At 32.6% G+C, this 17,871-nt stretch overlaps 1 protein-coding gene across 5 annotated transcripts in view; it reads left to right on the forward strand.

Moving 5' to 3' along the window:
* The window catches only part of RALGPS2 (Ral GEF with PH domain and SH3 binding motif 2), a 162,853-nt gene that overhangs the window by 62,109 nt on the left and 82,873 nt on the right, over positions 1-17,871 (forward strand). For all 5 annotated transcript variants that reach the window (XR_005987736.1, XM_041754484.1, XM_041754473.1 and 2 more), the window contains 3 exons: positions 3,071-3,154; positions 9,738-9,827; positions 15,076-15,168. Coding sequence is in view for 4 of the 5 variants with exons in the window: in XM_041754484.1 (XP_041610418.1) it covers positions 3,071-3,154; positions 9,738-9,827; positions 15,076-15,168 (267 nt within the window). In the remaining variant the exon portion in view is untranslated. The remainder of the gene's footprint in view (positions 1-3,070; positions 3,155-9,737; positions 9,828-15,075; positions 15,169-17,871) is intronic.

Consider the following 17,871-nt stretch of genomic DNA (forward strand, 5'->3'; position numbering starts at 1 on the left):
TATTAATATATTTATATTGATATTTTTTAGAACAAAAATACTTTCTAGCAGTTAGATGTTTTTAATATAGTTATATCATTTTTACATTCACATAATGTCTGTCACTAAGTATCTTCTGTCTATGCAAGGAGGTAATGTGAAATGACCCTAGATCTAGGCTCAGTAACAAATAATTTTTTTTTTCTGTAGCATTGCTTCTGTTGTTTATATTTTCCTTCAGTAAATTCACTTTTTTAAAAAATTTCACTTTTTTTACATTTGTTTTTATTTAAGTTTGATTTGCCAACATATAGTATAACATCCAGTGCTCATCTCATCAAATGCCCTCCTCAGTGCTCGTCACCCAGTCCTTCAGTAATTTCAAATCTGAAAATTGTAATCTAACTTTCGGTTTTAAAAAAGTTAGCGATTGATATCTTCAGAGCATTGACTGCTTATCCACTGTGTTGAAGCAGTAATTGCTGTTTTCTTTCCTCAATATTCTCCATTCCAATTACTCAGACCAGAAACAGGAATCTGAGTACCTTTGGATACCTCCTTCTCAGCTTATACTGTGTGAATCCTGTTTTTGACTAAGGCCTTCCTGCCTCCAAAATACCTTGAATCTACCACTTTTTTTCAGTATTCAGACACAACCCTAGTCAAGGGAATAGTACCTGTGTTTATGGAGTATTGTATTGTCATAACTATTTCCTCCGTCTTCCCCTCAGTCCATTTCTTTTTGTTCTATTTGTAAATTTTGTGGAAGATCAGAATATATCACATTTAAAAGGTCATGTATTTCTACCAGCCCCACCCATCCTTGAACCCACATCCATCCAGTGTCTTAGCTGTTCCTCCTTGGAGAAATATATACCCAGTTTTCAAATAATGCATTTAACTGCCTATCGTTTATAATTTTGGATATGATTTATTGACTCTATACTGTAGAAGATGATTTCACACTCTTACATTCTCTTACCCTGACATTTATACTTTACTTCGTCCTCTTTTTCACATATAATTAGGTAATAATTTTGATATAAGTAATCATGGGTCAACTATTCTTTACAGTTGAGCCACAGTCAATTTTGTTTTCCATGAGCTAATAACTTATTTAAGCTTTCTCTGTACTTGTCACTAACTTTTCTGCCAGTGGTGAATATAGTGAATTGTTTCTTCCCAGTGTGTTCAAACTCTTAGTTAGGTATTGCTTCATCTTTGAGAGGCACCTCTCTTGGAATTTCTGTCCTCTTGCTAGTTAATATCTGAGCAAAAAACTTTGCTCATAGTCTTGTCCTAGGATCTCCCTTTAAGTTAATCTGGGTATTTATAGTATTTTCTTTTTATGTTGGTTACTCAATTTCCTAGATCCCATGTCTTTTTCTTAATTTGCTAGTTTATTTTGAGGAACCACATACTTTTCTAGCTCTCTGATAATAGGTGCATGGAAGACAAATACTCTGAGACTTTCATGTCTGAAAATCTCTGTAGTACATTTTCATACTTAATTCATATTTTTATTGGACACAGAATTCTAGGATTTTGAAGACATTGTTTCAGTTGTCTTTGACTTTTAGTGTTATTCTTAAGGTATCTGATACCTTTGATCCCTTTTTTCTCCATGTGCTCTATTTTTATTTTGGTTTGTTATTGAATCTTATAGATTTATAATTTCATAGTCTTAATGTGCTGTAATTTTTTGATGTGAGGCCTTGGTTTTCAGGGATTTTAAAATTTAATCCATTATACAGGGCATGAGACAGGTCTTTTCTTGTCCTTTAAGTTCTAGGAAGCATTAAAATTTTTTTTTGATAAGTTGTTTTTCTCTGTTCTTTCTTAAAATTCTTGTTATTGTTCAGACACTTGACTCTTATGAAGTCTAATTAACATAATATTTTTACTCCTATTTTGAATTTATTTTTTAAAAGGTTTTATCACTTTTATTTCACAACTCTTATGTTGGTTTTAAAAATCTTCCTTATTGTGTTTTTCATTTCCAAAAGCTCTTGTTTTGTTCTCTAAATCTATCGCCCTGTTTTTGCCTAATGGGAGCAATATCTATTTTCATCCATCTGAGAGAAATAACTATATGATTTTGTTTTTCTTTTCTCAGTTTTTTGTTTGTTTTGTTCCCTGCTCTAACTTATTTTCCTCTATTTAGATAGATTTCTTCAGATAGATTCTGACTCTTTCTGGTGGTGATTATTGCATAACAGCAAAGTTCTTAACCTATTTTGAACCTTGGACCCCTTTGGCACATGAATAAAGCCCATGGAGTTGAACTCTGCTTTAAAATCAAAGAAAATCATTTCTCTTAAAACATACCTATCAACATACTTTTCTGTCACATAGCAACATATATATGCTTCTTTATTAACATATTAAGGTCCACAGATGATGAGCTCATAATTTCATACTAGTGATAAGTATAAATGATTATATCTGTACCACTGTAATGTGATATGAAAATTTTTTTCAGTGATAAAGTCATACGTATTGCTAATTTTCTGTAATTTGTACTCTATATTTATAATTAAAAGGAATGTCACATCGTTAGAACTTAATATGAAATAAAAATTTAATTTTTTACATACAAGTTTACTGAGCCCTTTGAATTCTATTGACAGACCCTGCAGGGTACCAAGAACTAATTTTTATTAGGAATTTCATTACATATCTGGGATAGTTGGCTATCAGCTCAAATAGTGAAGTACTGGAAAGCTAATTAGAAGCTCTGAGTAACTGAATGGGGCCTGACTAGGCTTCACTGTACATTGTAGGAAGCTCAACTTTCATTATCTGTAGTTCCTTCCTTTTGATATTCAAAGGTCTACAAAGATGAATCCACCAATCTCCCTGTAGAGTGTAAGTCTTGTTATCTATATTCTCATAGACAAGTAGTTTTGCTCTCTTGCATTATAATAGAATTTGTTTTTATGATTTAACTGAGTGGTTATAGCATTAGATATGTTCCTGTTAAATAAAATAGTTCTAGGAAAGGACACAGCTGTCTTGTATGTTTTGAAACCCTAAATATAACATGAAAACTGGGGTATTTCATGAATGTATTTTAAACTCATTTTTGCAGGAGCTTTCAAGTTGTGGATGGAATAAAAAAGAAAAATACAGTTCTGCACCAAATGCTGTTGCCTTCACAAGAAGATTTAATCATGTGAGTTGCTTATAAAATTTTGGTAATTTAGTTTGTGAAATACAATTCCTCAGTGTATTTTCATTAAGAAGTAGCTTAACTTTTCACATCAATGCTGAGATACTTTCAGCCACTCTCTCTCCAAACATTGTCTCTCTGCATGATCTCTGTTTGTTTGTTTTTTTCCTGTAATTTCTATTGGAAATTTGTTGAGGCTTGATATTCTTTTCTACTTGTATCTTAACCTTTCATATTTTTATATCTATTTCTTGGAGCTCTATTCTGCATGATTTCCTCAGATCTATATTTCACTTCACTAATTCTCTTATAGAGGGATCATATATGTTTCAAATATGTGTGCTTTTACACTAGTGTCATTTCTAATATTTCTTAAATCATTTTCAACATTTTATTTTATAATTTCTGTGTTATCCAAAGTACTAATTCTTTTAATTTCTGCTCATCCATATGCAAAATGGTTTGTTTTCTTATGCATTTTGTAATTTTAAATTGAGAGCTTATGTTCCTTTAAGCTTTATCTGTACTTTATGGGAATTCTGCTGCTGCCTAGATTGAGGGTGTTATCTCTTCTGAAATGCTTTGTTTGCTTTTGCCGGTACTAAGGACTATAATGACTTAGTTCTGTTTTTCATGTTTTGGTTGGGAATATCCATACTTTGTTATAGTGAAAATTTAAACTTCAAATCCAATTAAGGACTGGTTACGTATTCTTACAAAAAACTTACTAAATTATATTATTCTTAAACCAGAAAGTTGTCAGAGTCAAATATGTCACATACTACCAAAAGCTTTTATCCTTATTCCAGATCACAGTTGATCCTATAATCTCACTTAATTGCTCCATTATCCTATTAATTTCTCCTAGTAGGGTCCTAGGAGATTTAAAATAGCAAATTATGAAAGATATTAGAGTCTTTTAGAAGGAGCCTATCTGCGCCATTATTATTATTTTTTTTTAAGATTTTATTTATTTGAGAGAAAGACACACACACACAGTGAGCATAAGCAGAAGTGGAGGAAGGGCAAAGGGCTAGAGAGAAGCCGACTTCCCACTCATTGGGTTGCCCAGCACAGGGCTCAGTCCCAGGATCCCAAGATCATGACCTGAGCTGAAGGCAGACTTAACTGACTGAGCCACCCAGATGCCCCTGCACCATTATTTTTAAAATGAATCTTTTGTAGACAGCATATCATTGGGTCTTCCTTTTATTTTTTTAAATCCAATCTGCATCTCTGCTTTTCAGTTTAGACTTAGAAGAGGTGGAAATATATTTCAGAGTTTCCATTTATCCCTATATATCCATAATTGTTGAAGCTGTTTAATGTGTATCAGAGACTTCATTGTTTTTTTCTGTTTAGTTCATTATACATTTTAAGTTTTCCATGATAAACAGTTAAAAAATTATCTTTAAGTTTAATGTATTTTGGGCTGCAGATATAAGGTTTTTATAACACCTCCATGTGATTATAAAACTCTGAATAAAGCAACTACAGTTAAAAATATACTATGAATAAATGTTTTCTAAGATTTACTTGTTTATGAAATACTGGGTATATTTCAAAGGATATGTTAAATATTTTTAATCATGTGAAATTGCTGCTGTTAGGTTCAACAATTGTTAGCCTACAGAAATGACAAGTTCATATAATGTTTTAAATATTAAGCATTCTAATAAATGACTTTTAATTCACCACATAAGCTAAGAAATAGAATATTACCCAACCTGTTGAAAAATTTTTTCAGGTTCTTCCCTCTACCCTCTCTTAAGGGGTAACCATTATCTGAAAACCTTGGGGTTTGTGTTTTGGGGGCTGGTCTTTTAAATTTTCTGAAACTCTTCTTGTAATTCTTTTATAGATGTATTAGAAATATTTGTATCCCTAAGTAGCATGTTGTATAATCTTGTTTTTCATCCTTGTAAAATATAGCATCAAACTATATGTATTCTTTTGTGGTTGGCTTTTTTTCACTTTGGTGTTTCTCCATATATATGGTCATGTATTTAGCTCTAATTCATTGATTTTTCACTGCTCTCTAGTATTTCATTGCACAAATGCGTCAAAATGAATTTATCATTCTTTTGAGGATGAATACGAGATATGTTTCCTAATTTTTTGCTATTATGAAGAATGCTACTAGGAATATTCTGAATCTTGGTGCTTATGTGCAATAGTTTCTCTAGGCAGTGGCTTTCAGACCTTCTTGCAGGTGACCCACAATAAGATAAAATATTTTACACTACAATTCAGTATGGACACACAGCAGTAACAAGTATTCTGAAATAATATTTATTTTTATTAGATGATTTGTTCTTTGATCTTTACAATAACTAAAAAAAGCAGTAACATTAATATTTATACTCACTAAATTGATACATTAAGATGTGTTTAAAAAATTTGCCTAGATGTAAAATTTGTATCATAGAAAGTGGCTGCATATTTAACTATAAAAGACTGTGTCTTTTTTTTTTTTTTAATGGCTGAACCAGTTTGCATTCCTACCAGCAGAGTACAAGAATTTTTGTTACTACTTATCCTTATAAATACTTGGTATCATCAAACTTTGTGATCTAATTATCATCAAATGACTTCAGCTTTCATTTGTATTCAATAAATATTAAGTTTCTGATGTGTCCTGGCACTGTTCTCAGTGCTTGGAATATATTAGTGAACAAGAAAAACAGATCACTACTTCCACAGACCTTCTCATTCTAGCTCTTTCTCATTTTAATTTCACTCTCCCTCCGCATCATTTTCACAAGATCTGTCATTTTCAAATCTCCCTGATCATTTTTATTATTCTCTTATTTCTTACTCATTTTAAACTAAGTAAAATTAATTACTCATTTTACTAAGTAAAAAATGGACACAAAAAAACCCACAAAACAAATACATGGTTCAATAAATTATTGTCAAGCAAATATCCTTGTAACACCACCCAGGTCAAAGAATAAAATTTTACCAAATACCCTAGAAACCCCTACATGTGCCTCAGCCCTGTCACACCCTTTTTTACTCCGAGAGTAATCATTGTCCTTTTAATCATACTTTCTGGTGTGTCTTTTTATGGTTTTATCACCTATATGTAGCTACTTAAATTCTACTGTTTAGCTTTGTCAATTTTTAAAATTTGTTAAATATATAAGATTTTTTAATTGACAGTATCTTCCTTCATCCCTTTCTTTTCCTTACCATTTACCTGTGAAGGCACCCAGGCATTCTGATTTAATTTTGAGTCTCCCACAGTCCAGCTTGCCTCCAGTATAGTTTAATATGTTGTGTTTTCTGGAAAGTAGATGCTGGTTCTAAAGATCTGTGTTCATTGCATTTGGCAAGAATATGTATTGTTGTGTTTTTTTTTCTTTTCAATGGAGGCACATAATATGTAGTTGTCTTTCTCATGGTATTAGCAGTTGTGTCTTAATTCATTGAGTTGTTAAAAGGTTCATTCTCGTTTCATTCTTTTTCATTTTATTAGTTGAAATGCCTTTATAAAGATTACTTATTTATTTGTTTGAGATAGATAGACAGCATGAGCAGGGGGAGGGGGAGAGGGAGAAGAAAAGCAGGGAGCCCAATGCAGGGCTTGTTGTGAGGACTCTAGGACCATGACTTGAGCCAAAGGCAGACAGTTAACTGACTAAGCCACCCAGTTGCCCCTTGAAACACTTTTACAAAGAAACATTTTTCCCTCATCTGATCATCTGATATTTGCTTGTCCAGAGGTTCATTTCCTATAAACAAAGAAGGATAAATGTTTGATTCTTCCCTTTATTTAATAATTCTAAAGGTAATGAATTGGTGTTCTCCCTTCCTCTAATAGTGTGACCAAGTACTTTTTACATTTTTTAATATCATTATGAACTCATAAATTTAAATGCATATGATATGTTTCAACCCACTGCAGTTTTATCTTTATTTAAAGTAATATTTGTTCTATCTTTGGCCAGTGGAAGTCTTTTCAAGTTGGCTTTCATGTCCTTTGTCATGATCCTAGTAGTCTTGAATAGTTTCCTAGCTATCTGGAACACAAAGATGTTTCAGGTTCATTTTATCCATTACCTGTCCACCACCTGGAATCAACATTTCTTTAGTAAGTCCTGGTTTCTTACAGGAGGAAATGGACCTGGATGCTAGGAATGCTCATTGCTATCAGAATGACAATTTCCACACCTTTTTCAGCAGAGATAGCTAGGTTATCTGTATATCATACACATAGACATAGAACTGTTTAAAGATAAAGTGTCTCGTGAGTTCATATTGGTACTTCTAATTCAAATTCAGGACTAGAGTTTTACTTCCAACTCTTCAGTATTACATCTACATGTTCTTTCTTCCATACCCAGGATCCTGGCTTTCAAGGAAAACAGTACATGTTACAGTACCTTATACTCATTTGCTTTATCCTTCATAACAAACAACAGACTCAGAACAATAATACTAATACCAATAATGTTATTATAAACAGATACATGTTTTGTAGATGTTCTGTTTTTTATAATTGTACTACATATTGTCTTAGTATATAGGCATTATATACTGTACTCTCTTTAAAACTCTTCTTAGTCTTAGTTCTATGAAAAAATACCATCCTTATATTGGTGTTTCTCTAGGCATGTTGGTTGCCTGAAGCTCATTCTCCATTACAGTACTCAGGAGGGCTCATTAGAACAGTAATACCTAAAAAATTAAATAAATAAATAAATAAATAAATAAATAAATAAATAAATAAAAAAGAACAGTAATACCTGAATTCTTGCCTGCTGACATTTTTTTCTGTCCTCTGCATAAAGTTTACTTTCCTTGATGATATTATATTGTTCCATTTTTTTCCTGATAACTTGCTGTTGAAAAGTCTGATGATAATTAAATTTTCTTTTCCTTAAAAATTACTTTATCTTTTTGTCTGAATGGCCAACAGATTTTTTTTCTCAGTAATTTCATTGAACTTTATCTTAGTGTTGGTCATTCTGGATCAGTATTCTCAGGTGTGGTTGGCTTTAGCTGGGACTGGGGAGTGCTGGCTAACCCACACTTAGCCTTTCCAGCATGGTGATCTTAGGTAGTCAGTTGAACTTCCTACGTGGTAGTTCAGGAATTTCCGACAGAAGTTCCAGCAATCAAGGCAGGGGCTTCATGCTCTTTTATGACCTTGTCCTGGAAGTTAACATCAATTTTGTTAATCTTCTGTTCATTGAAGCAGTCATAGGCCTGTCCAGATGACATGACAGGTGACATACACCCCAACTTTTTCAGTGGAAAGAATGACGAAAACTTTTTGGTCATGCTTTAAAATCATGTCTCACATTAAATTTATAAAGTCAGTGATCATGCAGTTTAGATTGAATTCACGAGTGATACTTGCTAAGGTTGTTGATAAAATATCTATAGCTTTTTATGTATTTTAGGAATATACTTTATCAGAATCAGGGATAATTATTGCCATTAGTAGCCCAATTCAAATATGTGAATTGAGTAGTAGTTGTAGGGCATGGATAATAAATGCAGCAAGAGAAAGGAACATGGATTTCAAGGATGATCAGAATTTAGAGATGAGGTTGAATAGGGCATTCCACAAGAATAATATTTTATTAAAACTCATAACAATTCCAAATATACTAACAAATATGAAGAAAACTGTAAAATATATACATTTTATATTTACATAGGTACATTTATAAAATCTATACAAAATATGTTCATTTTAGCAGTTTATAGATGAAAGCTTTAAGTGAAATCTGAAATGTTTCTCACTAAAACAGGGAAAAAAATATATATGAGGCAATGACACTGTCTTTTGCACTGTCATTTCTTACTAATATACCCTGTTTTTAGAAATATATAAGTTTAAGCCAGCTGATAGTGCTTTGATTTCTTTTCATGGTAAATGAATTTTAAAAATATGTTACATTATATCATATGGCAAGCAGACTACTTTCATCAGAGTAGAGTATTTTAGTAGTGTTGTAGATCTAGTCTGCCTTCTAAAGAATGATTTTTAATGTTTTTAAAAGAATTTGTGAATGTGGTTTATTGAATTAGAGGAAGCATTACTGATTTTTAAAATACAATCTTAGTTTAATTTTAGAATGACTTAGATATATTTTTCTTCATGATATTTTCATTTTATTCATACCAAGAAACACTTGGGTTCCTTCACACTTAGGATTATGCTTAATGTAAATAAATGGCAGTGTGGGCCATTTTCAGCCACAGAAAAGCATGCTGTAAGCAGCATATTTTATAATGTCTGATCTTAAAGCTTATCTAATTCTGCCACAGTGTTTCAGAATATAGCAAAATCACTTATATTTGTGTAGTGTTCTTATTGTATCACTGGTTTTATTGCAATTTGTTCTTTTTCTTCACAATTTCTGTCTGCTTTTACAAATCAAAATTCATAGTGATGTTTTTATGTGTGCAATATCTCATGATAGGGTGGATATATGCTGGCGGTGTGCTGGGAAAGAGAGTATAGTTTTTTAACCAACTGTAGGTAGTTCATCAAGTAGCTCTTGTCATTATTTGGGTTCTAGTGAGTAAAGAATCTTGCCATTCAACTATTTTTTGTTTTTATTTGCAGGTAAGCTTTTGGGTTGTTAGAGAAATTCTTCATGCTCAGACATTAAAAATTAGAGCAGAAGTTTTGAGCCACTATATTAAAACTGCTAAGGTAAGAAAGACTTATGTTTTTTTTTTTTTTTTGAGTACAACCATCCTGCACTGTTTGTGAGTGAATGTTTGCCTCTGACACTTCATTTACTATTTAGTGACACTCAAAAATAAGACCGACTGATAATCTGTCAATTTTTTCAATTAAGTGCCTGTTTTCTTTGCCTTTTTTGTATTTCTTCTGTCTTCCTTTTATATCTTTCTTCCCTCTCTCAGAGTAGCTGGATTATATTATTTATTTGACTGGATAAGTAGGCAGAAATCAGATTATGGTGAAGTATGATAGTTACAAAATATTAGACTCTTCCTGTAGGTAATTGGAAAAATCTTACAGGATTAAGTACAAAGATGCATATCAGTTATTTGCTTTTGAAATATGTCACTGCCAACCATGTGGAGAATGATAAGACTTCATTTATAGAAGAATAATACAAAAAGGATATTAACCAAATATGTGAATGGATATTAACCAATATGTGAGTAGTAGTTGTAGGGCATGGATAATACATGCAGCAAGAGAAAAGGAACATGGATTTCAAGGATGGTCAGAATTTAGAAAGGAGGTTGAACAGGCCTTCCACAAGAATAATATTTTATTAAAACTCATAGCAATTCCAAACTTATATTAGATTCAGTAAAAGATGGTATAATTGTAGCTACATTCTTCATTATTCTTATAATAAATACAAAACTTATCCCATGTACAAATGAAAGTGGACTAAAATGAGGATACCATTTTTTCAGGTTTAAATTATTAAAATTATGGTAAAATTGTAATTGTTGTAAAATTGTAATTACCGTAAAATATTAATTACTGTGAGCTGTAATGCTTCCGTATTTTCTGTGAGCACCTGGAAGCAATCGTATCTTAACATTCTATGGCACTAGGTGGCAGAGCTAGCTTTCTAACTATGATATTTTGTGGGAATGTCATAAAATGTTTAAAAACATTCTCTGTGATGTTTGATAAATATTGTGTTTTAGCTAACAGAAATTCATGTCTTTTCTCCAAAGAGTCTGAAGTTGTTTTATTGTTTTCTGGTATTTTGTTAGTTTTTTATGTGCTTTGCATATTCTACTCAAAACACCAAATTCTGTCTATCAGGCTTACTGTTATTCTCCTCATCAAGTAATCATTTAATTCCAGTTCAGACTCTTGAGCTTGAAGTTATTTTGACAGTAGCCCTAAATTCACAACCTTTTTTGTCTCACACCATCTCTTATCACTCTGTTCTGACTCTCTGCCTTCTATATTCAGTCTGTGTAAACTAGCAATACCTTTTTTCTTTTAGTAGATTATATCAGTTAGGGTTCTCTAGAGAGGCAGGAAAAATATACATCTATATAAAATATATAAAGAAAATTAAGGAGTTGGCTCCAGTAGAAGGGGGAAGGAGCTGCCAAGTGTGAAATTTATTGTAGAGCAGGTGGACAGTCTAGAAAGTCAGACAGGAATTGAAGCTGCAGTCTTGAGTCACAATTTCCTCTCTGAGAAACCTTAGTTTTTATACTCATAAGGCATTTCAGCTGATTAGATGCAGCCTACCATATTATCAAATGTAATCTCTTAATTAAAATCAACTGATTATAGATGTTAACCATATCTACAAAATTATTCCACAGCAACACCTAGATTGTTTCATTAAATAACTGGGTGCTATAGTCTAATCAAATTGACACACAAAACTGATCACATAGACACACAAAAAATTATAAAATAGATTTAAAGTATCAGAAGAATGATGAAGTGGATACCCATGTACCCATTGCCCACTTTGAATTCCCATAGATCTCTTCATAAGCAACCCCCTACTCTCCCACTACATAAGGAACCATTGCCCTGAATTTTGTTTGCTTATCTTTTGTAGTTTTATACGTGTGTGTGTGTGTTCCTGAATAATATATTGTTGTATATATTTTTAATTTTGTTTAAATTATATCATTTCCTAATGACTTTCATACTTTTAGAACTTTTTTTTTTTTTAAACTCCAAACTGCTACTGGGTTTAGGGTATATCTCTGTAGTAGAGTGCTCTGTTGTTTGCATATACTACAAATTGTTGTTTGAATATAAACAAATTCTTGTTGTTATATACATTGCTCCTATAAAGCTTTCTTGTGGAGTCTCTTGGTGCTCATATGAGGGTTGAAACCTTAGAAATACAGAGAGAAAAGATAAATTACCTTTTAAAAAAATGACAAATGGCTTTCATTGAACATGATGAGAATAAACATTTTTTTATGTGTTGGCCATTTAGGTTTTCTCTCCTGAAATGTCTGTTCAAGATCTTTGAACAATTATCTATTATGGTGTCAGTCTTTTCATTGATTTTTATAAGGGTTTTTTATTTAATTCTAGATGCTAGTTCTCTGTTACATTTTTTTCATATGTGTCTTTCTATTTGTGACTTAACACTGTTCATTTTATCTTTTGATATAGATATTCTTAACTTTAGTAGTCAAACTTACTGATTTTTAATTTTATTGTCTTATTTAAGAGTATCTCATTTAAGAAAGTTTTATAGCATGATTTTTGTACTTGAGTATTTAATCCATGTGGAATAAATTTTTATATATGTATGAATTATGGATTATTATTTGTATTTTTCATATGAATAATCTGGCACCATTTTTTATTGACATATAATCGGTATCTGTTAGTTTCAGGTGTACATCATACTGATTCAGTGTTTTTACACATGAAATTATCTCAGTGATAAGTCTAATTACCATACAAAGTTATTACAATATATTTTACTGTATTTCCTATGCTGTACATCACATTCCCATGACTTATTTATTTATTTAGTCCCCTTTGCCTGTTTCATCTACTCCTCCAAACCCTTCACTTTGATAACCAATAGTTTGTATTCTATAAATGTTTGTTTTGGTTGTTCATTTAGTTTTTTTAGATTCCACATATAAGTGATATCATACTATATTTGTCTTTTTCTGTCTTATTTATTTCACTTAGCATAATACCCTTAGACCCAACCAGGTTATCACAAATGGCAAAATTTCATTCTTTTTTTATGGCTGAATAATACTGCATTCTATCACATATACCACATCTTCTTTATCTGTTCATCTATTGATGGGCATGTGGGTCTATATCTTGGCTATTGTAAATAATGCTACAATGGACATTAGGGGTGCATATATCTCTTTGAATTGGGTGTTTTCATTTTCTTTGGATAATTACCCACAAATAGAATTGCTGGGTCATATATGGTAGTTCTATTTTTAAATTTTTGAAGAACCTCCACAGTGCTTTCTGTAGTGGCTATATCAATTTACAGTCCCACCAGCAGTGTGTGAGGGTTCTTTTTCCCCACATACTTGCCAACACTTGTTATTTTGTGTGTCTCTGTGTGTGTGTATTTGATAGTAGCCAATCTGACCAGTATAAGAGGATATCTCACTGTGGCTTTGATTTGCATTTCCCTACTGATTAGTGATGTTGAGCATCTGACACCATTTCTAAAAATCCTTTGTTAAAGTAATCTTTATTTTATCTAACCTGGAAGTATCTTTATGTCACCTTGTTCTTAGAAAAATGCTATTCCATGGGACACGTGGGTGGCTCAGTGGTTGAGTGTCTGCCTTTGGCTCAGGGCATGATCCCAGGTCCTGGGATCAAGTCCTGCATCAGGCTCCCCACAGGGAGCCTGCTTCTCCCTCTGCCTATGTCTCTGACTCTGTGTGTGTGTGTGTGTGTGTGTGTGTGTGTGTGTGTGTCTCATGAATAAATAAATAAAATCTTTAAAAAGGAAGGAAGGAAGAAAAAAAGAAAAGCAAACACACTTCTAGTGGTTCCTGGGGAGCTCAGCCAGTTAGGCATCTGTCTTCAGCTCAGGTCATGATCCCAGGATCCTGGGATTGAGCCCCATTTTGGGCTCCCTACTCAGCAGAGAGCACAATTCTCCCTTTGCCCTCTGCTTATGCTCTTGCTCTTTCTCTATCAAGTAAATAAATAAAATCTTTAGGGAAAAAAAAAATGCTATTCCATACTTACAGTTTTATGTATTTGTTTTTGTTTTTTACTCTGCTTGGGATTCCTTGAGCATCCTGACCCTAGAAATTAATATATTTTTCAGTAATCTGGGAAAAGAATCAGCCATTATCTCTCAGATATTGTTTCTGCCATTAATTTTTATCATCTTCTTCTGCAACTCCAACTAGATAAGTGTTGGCCTTTTTTCTCTGTGTTTCATGTCTCTTAACCTTTGTTTCATATTTTTAAAAAGTTCTGTTTTTTTGTTGCATTCTGGATAATATCTTCATATTTAATCTTCATTTTATTTGAGGCCAATACCTGATACTGTTCTCCATTCATGTGATTTCTTGTTTCTTTATGCTTTTTCAATTTCCATTTTTTAGAAATTGGGTTTTATTGAGTTCATATTTCTTGAAATTTTATGTGAATATTTAGACCTGAGTTAAGGTGATATATTGGCCAGAGTTTTCTAGAGAAACAGAACCCCTCTCCTTCCCTTAGTTCTAATGTTCAAAATGCATTTTTGCCTTGGAGTCTCTTGGTGGTAGGCAAGGACCATTGTAAATGATTTTCACATAGAACCATTAAGATGTAAGCATCTGGTAGTATGAGGAAATCTAGGAAATTAGCAATAAATGTCAAGTAGATCTGTTGGCAAACTTATGGAACCAAATGTTAGATGGGAGACTGTAAAAAGCAAGGTCTAGTATTGAGAAGCAAATGGATGCCCCAACATGAATGAAGAACAAAGGATCTGAGAATTCAGGCAGGAGGAAGCAGGAAATTAAGGACTGTGGAAAGCAGGTTTGAACCCTAACCCTGAATTATGCGGGTACTGAGTAGGAAACTAGATCAGGATCCTGGGCACAGACCCTTTCTTGAAGCTGAGATCATAAGGCAGAGGCTTAGTATTACAGTATATAAGGAAGAGACTCTTTACTAAAAACTGGGATGGATGATCATACTGGGTAAACTTGATACTGAGCCATAACTTTGGTTTTCTTAATTTATTACTGAACTAGAGGTAGTTTTGTTCCCAGAGCTTGAGGACAATGCCGGGTTAGAATGTGGAAGTTCTGTTGTGGGCCAAAATCAACTTATTGTTGGCTCCTCTAAAGACAAATCTCATGATGAGGGTAAGAAGTACTGGAATACTACCAGTTGCCTAGATTTTACTTGTTGTTAATCTGAAGTTTTCTTGTATTTATTCTCTTTATTTTTCATCTCCTCCCCCTCTTTCTTAAATCTTTAGAAACTGTATGAGCTGAATAACCTTCATGCACTTATGGCGGTGGTTTCTGGCTTACAGAGTGCCCCGATCTTCAGGTTAACTAAAACATGGGCGGTAAGTCATCTTCCTGGTTAATGAAAGAGTTAGACTTCCTGTTGAAAGTAAAGATGTATTTATTTTGTTTGTAGTTCTTAGTATGGTTGATATGATGATAATAGATATGATCTTTAAATTAGTTTGTACTCTATTTTTCTGAAACCTGCATTTTCCTCCCTCAAATGTTACACTGGACTTTTGGGGTAAATTATAGCTTGGTGCTTGGTTTTTGCTATCTAGCAAATTTTTGTAGAATCTGTATAAGCATCTATATAAGCATTTCATGTTTATTGATGGGAAGGTGTAAATTTTCTTTTTGCATTTAATGCAGGTTTTTCTGCATTTAATCTTTGCAAAGATCAAGCTTTTAGAAAGTTCAAAGAACATATAAATTGCAACTTTTAAAGAATATTTACTTATTTAGATTTTCATTATTTTTTAGTCCGTAAACTCTTAGATTTTTTTCCCTCAGGAATTATGCAGTGTTGCTGCACATCCTGATATATGTTAATTGTATTTGGTTCTATCACTTTGACAAAGTCAGGGTGTGAATCTTCTGCAAATGTATGTACTTTCATATTTGAGTGACATGGTACTGCCCTCAAGCTTTCTGGGTATTTTTCATTTAGATTTTATATAAGTAAAATTTTATATCTGATTAAATATGTTCTTATTTAATAGTATTCTTTGGTGTCGAGGAATGATTTTGTTTATTACATTTTAATCAAAGGATTACTGTATTGTTAGTATCCTTGACTATGATAAACTGATGACTTAACTTTTAAAAGTTTTTTTTTTTCCTAACTTAAATATAACCGTTTTTAATTAGCCTAGTATTGCTTTTACGTTTCATAGTATCTGAAGAGACAGATGTTTCTCATGGAAACCAGGGGGTTTTCTGTATTGGAAAAATATGAATATGGAAGAACTTATGATCCCCTTTATACTTTATTTGCATTTTAGAAGCACCTGGTTAAGGGGTTTTCTTACTCTAAAAATTCTTTTTAATAAAATGGCCTTACTCTCTTTTCTTAAAATTTGAATTTCATTGAGGAATGGAAATGATTGTAAATATACAGTAATGAATTCCATCTTTGAAGTTTTAGGGAAAAGAATTATATTCTGATTTACATTGTGGTTCAGAAATGAAGATATATTTCCTGTGAGTTTATTTTCCTTGAAGATATTTTTGTTTTCTCCCTCATGTATTTGCATGGAAAAGAAATTTTTATTTCTAACAGTTTCATTATTAATCTGAATAAAATCTTTGGTGTTTATATTAAATTTTAAAATAGTCTATACTGTGCCAGGCACTAATTGTTTGAAATACAGTAGTAAATGATACAAAGTCCCAGCTACCATTATACTGAGAAAAGATAAACTGTAAATAAATAAATGATATATCATAAATAGTGATAAATGCTATGAAGAAAAATGAAGCAGGTTAAATAAGATAGAAGAGAAGATAGGCAAGTATTTTATATAGTACAATCAACCATAGAACAACACAGGAATTAAGGATGCCAACCTCCCCACACAGTCAAAAATCCACATAAAGCTTTTGACTCCTTCCAAACATAACTATTAATAGCAGGCTGTTGATTTGGAAGTCTTACCAATAACATAGAGTTGATTAACATGTATTTTGTATGTTTATGTAATATATACTGTATTTTTACAATAAAGTAAGCTAAAGGAAAGAAAATATTAAAATCATAAGGAAGAGAATATGTATTTACAGTACTGTGCTATAAAAAGTTCACATATAAGTGGACCCACATAGTTCAAACCCATATTGTTTGAGGGTTAACTGTATATGGCAAGAGAATCTTTGTTAAGTGACAGTTGAGTAGACAGCTGGAAGAACTGAGAGAACCATGGGTGTGGAAATCTGGGAGAAGAGAATTTCAAACAGAGATGATAGCAGTACAAAGACCCTGATAATGTACAGAGAATAGCAGGGTAGTCGGTGTTGCCAGAGTGGAATAAGCTATGGAGTAGTTGATGGTAGGAGATGAGTCCAAAGAGATCACATGAAATCAGATAATGAAGGTGCTATTTACTGATATTCTGGGGGTATAGGGAAGGAGTGTTGGTGGCGGGGCAGGGAGGTTCTCTCTTAAACATACCAAGTTTGAGTTGGCTGATAAATATCCATGTGGAACTATAAGACCAGAGGTAGGTATACAAGTTTAAGGGAGGAGTTGGGGCTAGAGATATATTGCTTTTGATCATCAGCATAATCATAGTATTTAAAACATGAGATTAGATAGGATCACCTGGGTCATTAGTACAGATGAAGAGCCCTGGAACCCTTCAAGATTTAGAGATTGGAAAAATGAGGAAGAAGGAAATATCAAAGGAAATTCTACAGCCTGGTAATAAAAGTGTTTCAAGAAAGAGTGATCACATGTGTCCGATGCTGCTAATAAGTTGAATTACATGAGAACTCTGAGATGGCTATCAGATCTGGGCAGTTAGAGAGGATTGGCAACGTTGGCAAGAGTAGTTTCAGTGTAGTGGTGGAGTGAAAACTAATTGGATTTGAGAGAATGGTAGAGGAAAAAAAAATGGGATAGCAAGTATAGAGAATGCATTTGAGGAATTTTGCTGTAAAGGACAGAGTTGAGATGCTATAGAGAAATCTGGCAGTGAGAGAAGAATGTAAGACCAAAGATTTGTGGCATTTTGTTTTGTTTTTGGAGATGACCATGTTTGTAT

The sequence above is a fragment of the Vulpes lagopus genome, chromosome 1 (genome assembly GCF_018345385.1).
Source record: "Vulpes lagopus strain Blue_001 chromosome 1, ASM1834538v1, whole genome shotgun sequence".
NCBI lineage: Eukaryota > Metazoa > Chordata > Mammalia > Carnivora > Canidae > Vulpes > Vulpes lagopus.